Source organism: Alligator sinensis, unplaced genomic scaffold (genome assembly GCF_000455745.1).
Source record: "Alligator sinensis unplaced genomic scaffold, ASM45574v1 scaffold447_1, whole genome shotgun sequence".
NCBI classification, from domain to species: Eukaryota; Metazoa; Chordata; order Crocodylia; family Alligatoridae; genus Alligator; species Alligator sinensis.
The window spans coordinates 485,523-492,355 of NW_005842123.1; the positions used below are offsets into that span (position 1 = coordinate 485,523).

Consider the following 6,833-nt stretch of genomic DNA (forward strand, 5'->3'; position numbering starts at 1 on the left):
GACTCCTATGATTTAATGTTCATTAGGTTGTTTATTACACATTAAAGGATCACTAAAATGTGCTATTTACTTAAGACGAATTAAAATAGACTAATGGGCATTAAGCATCACTAAAAACTGTGCTCTTTAGTTAATGCGCATTAAGACAGGTTAATGCACATTTTCCTAGTACCTCACAATGGCAACGCTAGATTTAATGCACATTAACTAAAGCACATTAATGCACATGTAGATGTGCCCACTGACAGTAGTGAGATTTGAGGGGTCCCATAATAATTAGTACCTCTTATACAGTGTTTTATGTGATTGAGCCTTTACCTTGTAAACTCCTTGGAGCAGGAAATGTGTCTCTACGTATCAGGTAAATGTGTTTAATAACAATCCCCTATGAGTAAGACAGAGGTTAGAAAACACTTCAATAGAATATCAAGGAAACAGACCCCATTTCGGCAAAGTCTTTCATGCCAGTAACTGGAGTCAGTGGGATTGAAGTGTATGCTTAATTGCTTTGCTGATTTGGAGCCTTAATCTTCTTCCTGCCAAGGCAGTACTAAGAGCAGCACCACTCCTAAATGCAGTCGTAATTCTAGAAGCCCTAGTGAAAGTCAAGATAACTCCACAGATTTTATAAATAAAAGTCTTTATTTAGAATACTGTTGAAAACATTCTTGGCAACCACATCGTATAAATATATAAAGTTAAGTTTGGCACAACAAACCAAGCAACATTAAATAGTTAAACTCTTTTTTTGTTCTGTTTTTGTGTTTTTTATGAATTTTTTCTGCAAAGCAACTCTTATTTACAATTTTACAAAAGAAAGCATTATAAAAAATGGTCCACAACCTTATTTTGGGCAGAGTGTAGGGGAAGGTAGCACTTAGGCAGTGTCACATCATTACACCTGATATTCATGTAGTTCTTTTTGCAAAATTATAACAGAATCTCAAGAGCAATGTCCCTATTCCCCAGAGCCCAGTTTAAACATTGACTATCACATGGTACATGATTTTATCTCTAGACATATTAAATAGATTTAGTGTAACAACCAATAAATAATTACGTGTACTTTGAAGTAATACGGGTTTGAAAAATTATATATTTGAAGGAATTTTGAGAGAGATTTTAGAATTGGAAGAAAAAGTACTCAGTCTCTTCAAGGCAGGTCTTTGAGCCTGCAGAACGAAGCAGTTTGTGTTTTCACTATGATTCAGCTCAACCTGCCTTTATAGCACTTGGTAGATGGGATTGCTGTTGCTGCTGTTCTCCTGGGGAAGCTGGGTGCAGTTGGTGGGTGAGGGGATTTGGGTTCTGCTCTCATTCAGGCCGACTCCTTCTTGGGGTGAGCAGGGGCCACTTTCGGCCACACCTTCCACTGGTGGCAGCACAGCACAGGTGGAGTTATCTGTGGAAATCCTCTCCACAATGCTTGAGAGACAGTCCAGGCTGGAGACAACTGAACTCTTACCATGTTTTGGATCTAAGGATAACGAGAACAGCAGATCAATGAATAATTAATGCCAAGGGGAAGCAGCCAGTCTTAGATAGGCACATAAACAAACGGTAAGGAAAGATGTCAATTATAAACACAGCAGAGATAAAGTGGGAGTTTGCAAGGCAGAGAGGTTTGGATCTGGGTGAGAACAGAATTTAATGGAACTTGGTCATTAAATAACCATTGTTATTTAATGAAACAATGGTTTTGGTTCAGTCTAAAGCAGGGAGATGGTCATGATTCAGCTGAGAGCTGTTTAAAAATTTAAACCCAAGATTTTGGATTGGTACAATCTCTGTTACAAGGCATGGTTTAAAATCTGAAGCCGGTTTGCACAGAGGAATATAAGAAAAAAAAAAAGCGCAGGATTGTCTGCATTAGTGGCCCCGGGTCACTGGCTAGAAGAGGACAAGTGCCTCCTCAGTCAGCCCGTCTGAAGCCTGCTGGCAGCTGAGGGTGGAAGAAAAAGGCAAATTTGCTCTACTGACATTCTCCATTGCACATGCTTGTCTTTGGCATTAAGGCAAACACTAACCGTTTGGCGATTCTGTGTAGTAGCTGCTATCATAGCTGTTCCTCCTGCGAGAGCTGCAAGGGGGCCCGCTGTAGTCCATCTGGAAACCAGAAGAATCAATGTGAAGCAGCAGATGTGAAGTGGAATTTTTCACAAGACCCTAATAGGCATCTAATTTCATGTTCTAATTTCTAGTCTCTATCATAGCCCCAGTCATATGCTTTGCTGTATCTTTATACCTGAAAAGGTTTTCCAGCATTTTAATCAGTGAACAGGTGTTTGAATTTTGGAACAGAACATTTGATCCTTGATTTATTAAGGGATATTAGGAGGGGGAGGAAAGGGAGATGGGAATCTGTTTTTCACCAGCTTTTAAAACTTTGTTCTTAGGCATGAAATCCTTTAAAGCAAACCCCCATTCCTTTCCCCCTTCTTCCTGTCATTGGCCCTTCTACTTCACTCTGTCCAATACTGCTTCATACTGGAAAACATCCAAGTTGATACACTTTGTTTTCTCTGTTGGGACTTTCACATACAAGGACCTGGGTGCTGCTAACAAAAGAAAATGAAATGCTACGATCTGAAGAAGGACTGGACACATATATTGGGTCCCTCACCTTCACCAACTCTCTTATAGTCCTAGGTACTCAGACCCAGTAATTATTATCCCTTTCAGAAAACAGGGTCCTTCTCAATCTTGAGACATTTTTATGATTCTTGTCTCAGATAGTGTTATTTCACCTGTCTTTAGAAGCTGGGAGTCTGTGATAATTAAGATGCAGACTAGCTGTACAATCAGCTGAAGAGACTTCTTGCCTCATGGCTTCTATTCTGCAGGATCAGGAGCCCCAGTTCCATTTAATGGCATTCCCCTTATAAAGATCTGAGATTGTGAAAACCAAGGAGATTTCTTCAGGGCTACATTTGCGGTAGTTTGGAAACACCAGCTCTTTGACCCTGGGATTGTCCTAGGAGTGAAGGATCCCTTTTCTAGGAGCTCCTCTCATAGAGATCAGATGAGCAGACAATGTCTTGCCTCTCATGATCTACACATACTTTTCTTTATTACAGTGTGGATCTTGGCTATTCTGCCTCCAAAGCTGCACTTACAGGGTTCGGGTTTAAAGTTAGAAGACAGAGTAGAATGAGGATCCATAATTCTCATCCTCCAGTGGCTAACAGACACTGCAGTTCCAGGGATCAGGGACTCTCATTGCTGTCCTCATGGGGGGTTTCAGGACACAGGTTACCTTCATAGGAATTAAGGCCCAGGGCCTGGGCTATAGAAGAATCTTTCACAGGACCCTGGGGTATAGAGTAGTTCTAACTTCTGCCAAGATCAGGATTTAAGAAGAAACCTTATCTCCCATCCCAGAGAATGGGCCCCCTGGGGGATTCCCTACTTGTTTTCTAAGGATCTTGGCATAGAAGGGAACCACATCAACAATCTCAGGAACCAATGTTCAGGGCAGGCTCCCCTCTCAAGAGGTTTAGGATACAGGAGGGGACTTGGGAATGTGCCCAGCACTCACCATGCCGTCAGAGCAGTTGGAGCGGGGGCTGGAGGCATCTGACTCGCCACTGTAGTGCTCCAGCACTGGGTAGTAGCTGTCTTCCTGTTCCCGCAGCAGCGCCTGCAGGCTCTCAATGTAGCGAATGGCATTGCGCAGGATCTCCACCTTGGGCAGGCGCTGATTGGGGTTGGTGGAGGTGCAGCGTTTCAGGGTCTCAAAGGCCTCATTGACCTTGCTGAGCCGCCTCCTCTCCCTCATGGTGGCTGCCTTCCGGCGGTCCGCGTTGGTCGTCTTCCTCTTGCAGGCTTTGCAAGCCCAGAGCAGACAGCGGCCAGCCTGGTGGTGCCCGCTGGGTGCCCGGATATGCTCGTCCTCATGGTGGTGTGTATGATGGTGGGGGTGCTCTTCAGGCTTCAGCAAGCCACCCACATGCACCAGCCGTGGGTCCAAGTCCTCGAAGAAGTGCATGTCCGAGGTGTTGAAGCAGGGGTCATCGTAAAAGTCATCAGCAGCTGAGAAGGAGCAGAGAGAGCCATCTGGTATCTCCATGTGACCTAACAAGTCCATGAGGGCAACGAGGGATGAAGGGTGAGGAGCAACAGGAATGAAGTAGGAATAGACGCCACAGAAACCCAAGTGATCAGTGTAAAGCAAGCTGCTTAAATCAGGCCTCCAGCTTGGTGTATTTTATCTATCCCCCAGCTGTTTAATGGAGGCTCTCACACCCCCCCAACTATCTCCAGTGAACTGGGAGACAGGAAAGAGACACACACACTTCCCTAGGCTTAGATTTAAAAACAAAAATCAGTTCTTTAGTTTTGGCTGGTGCTTGCCTCCCTTCCCCAGCTCAGATCTGCCTTCACCTGGAACTGAAGTGCCCACCCCTGTTGCCCATCCAAGTGCAGAACTTGTGGCTCTATTTATCTTAAAGCCCCTCTTCAGGGAGAGGGTGGGGATTTTTGCAGGGCCAGCTCCCTTTCACCTGCTGACCAATCCCTTTGTCCCAAGGAAGCACTGGCTGGGGACTTGGAGGGGATGGAAGGGGTGGGGAGAGAGGGGGTCGCCTGTGATTGGAAGGGAGCTGCAGCCCTTGTCAGGCAAAAGTGGTAGGAAAGTTTTTGCAAATGTCAAACTGCAGCCAGAAAATGAGCGTCACGGGGTGGGGGGATCATCTTGATTTTAACTCTTTTCTGCATGAGCGCTCTCGTACTCACCCTTGCTTCAGTGTTATTTGAGGGGCTAGCGTATTCACAGAAACATTTTAGGCTACTGCTTTGAATTCGAAAGCTTTTAATATTATTTCAGAGGGGGAAAAAAACCAGAAATATTTTGTGTTCAGCTTGGGAGCTGTTCTGGTCATATTCAGGGATTTTTGCTTTGTTTTGTTGGGGGGGTTTAAGTTTTGAGAGGTTTATTTTATTCTCTGAGGCAAGTGATTTCTGTTGTGCTAACCTGAGCTTACTTCAATTGAAACAGACTGATCCATCTAGCAACATTTCTTTTCTCTCTGCCAACTTCCTTCCTCGCTCCGCAATTAAGAGAAAAGCAAGTCAAACGAGAGACCCATCGGATTGGCAACAAGAAAAGAAAGACGCGCGCACACACACACAAAAAACCCTCGTCGAAAATCCCTTACAAAGAAATGCCCTCGGGTTTTGTTAGATCGAGGGGGGGCGATTGCCATCCGGCAGGTTTTCCTCTTGTCAGCCTGCAAATGCTAGGTTTTTTCGTTGAGAAGGAAATAAGAGCTGCAGGTTGCTCTGGCTCGTGCCCGAGCGCGGCGGCTCCTCCGTGCTGCGCCGGGCTGGGGGCGAGGAAGGCGGGAGCTGGCTCGCAGGGGCTGGGGTCCGCTCGCAGGGGCTGGCCTTTGCCTTTCCATTCCCTCCCATCATCTCGCAGTTGACTAAATCAATCGCTCGCTAAAACAAGTGGGGGAGAGGGAAGGGAAGGGGAAACCCCCCACAGCTAATTGCTTTGGAGCCCGGGAAGGAGCTGCGGAGGGACCTGTCCTCCGTCTTCTTTGCTTTTTCTTTTTCCTTGCTTGCCTTCATTGCAGGCTGACAGGAGTAAACACGGAAATCCCCCCCCCCCCAAACCTGCCCCCATCACCTGGATTTATCCCCCCGGGCACCCCCCCCCCCCAAACTGTCCCCATTCACTGGATTTCATCCCGCTGGGACAGTGAAACACTTGCACCGAGGAGCGCTCCCTTCTCCCAGCCGCCCGCCCGGGTCTCCCCTCCCGCCCAGCGGCGAGTGGTGACAGACCCCAAGTAAATATGAAATCGGATGATAGGCTAACTCCCCCGCCCCCCCCAACAACACACACGCGCGCTCACACACTTTTCCACCAGCCCTGCCCTGTGCCCCCTCCTGCTTGACCCCTGGGTTGCCGGTTCAGCTCCTGATAGTGCCTGCTTAGGATTTGACTGGGGGTGGGAAAAGGGATCCCAAAGCACGGGTGGCGGGGCGACAGGGACGGGTGGAATGGAGTGGGACGATGGGACTTGGGAAGGACAAAGGGGTTGGGGCTTGCTTGCCCACAGCTGGGGGTCAGAGGTTGGGAAAGGACCCCCCCAAGAGAAGGGGCTCGGGGTAAGGCAGGGCTCCTCGCCTTGGCCCCACTCTGCCATGAGGCGCGGGGGAAGGCGGCTGCGGCAGAGCGGAGCAGCCCGCCGGGGTCGGCTCTGCCTCCGCACGGGAGCGGGGCGCTGACCTCGCGGTTTAGGACGCAATCCCGCTGTCTTCTCTGGCTGCCCTCGGTCCCTCCCCGCCTGCCCTGCGCAAGGGGCCCGCTAGAGGATGCTCCTGCCTCTCTTTCCTTGTGGCCAGAGGGAGAAGCTCTTGACATGCAGCTGGCGGCGGGGTGGGGGGGGCTGAGATCCTGGCAGGGCTGCCAGGCTGCGGAGGTGTGCACGCCTGCTTCTCAACCGGTGGTGGCCAAGCAGGGACCCCAGCGCCCTGGGGTGCCTTGAGATCCTGTCAGGGCTGCCGTGTTGTGTTTTCCCCCTGAGGGGTGCACACATGCTTCACATGATAAACCCAAAGATTTCAAACAGGGCTCCACAGTGTCAGAAGCCCGCTGTGGGCTTTCAGAGGCTTTTTTGCCACACAAGAGTGGCCCTAGTATTTTTCTGTGATCAAAAAAGGAGGGGAAACCAGGAGCTGGCATTTTCCAAGGGGTGCCTTGAGGTGATCACCCAGGCTGATAGTTCGCAATTTCTGCACTAGCACTGGGGCTTTTATTGTGGGGGGAACACTTGTGCTGGCAGGAGTACCTGGGGCAAGTTTGTAGGTGAACAAGTAACCAAAAC

General features: G+C 48.5%; 1 protein-coding gene across 1 annotated transcript; it reads right to left on the minus strand.

Moving 5' to 3' along the window:
- Positions 1–623: 623 nt before the first annotated feature.
- MYOD1 (myogenic differentiation 1) lies at positions 624–4,403 on the minus strand. Its single transcript, XM_006024874.3, has 3 exons — positions 3,539–4,403; positions 2,028–2,106; positions 624–1,477 (listed from the first exon to the last, which is right to left on the minus strand). Exons 1-3 carry the CDS (start codon positions 4,085–4,087, stop codon positions 1,224–1,226), a joined length of 882 nt encoding a protein of 293 aa, XP_006024936.1. The 5' UTR covers positions 4,088–4,403; the 3' UTR covers positions 624–1,223.
- Between the last annotated feature and the right edge of the window lie 2,430 nt (positions 4,404–6,833).

Excerpts from the sequence above, each read along its gene's own strand:
- MYOD1 (XM_006024874.3), bottom strand. The coding sequence starts at position 4,087 with ATGGACTTGTTAGGTCACATGGAGATACCAGATGGCTCTCTCTGCTCC. Across the intron at positions 2,107-3,538 it reads CCAACTGCTCTGACGGCATG|ATGGACTACAGCGGGCCCCC; the intron begins GTGAGTGCTGGG and ends TCTGGTTTCCAG. Across the intron at positions 1,478-2,027 it reads CTACACAGAATCGCCAAACG|ATCCAAAACATGGTAAGAGT; the intron begins GTTAGTGTTTGC and ends CGTTATCCTTAG.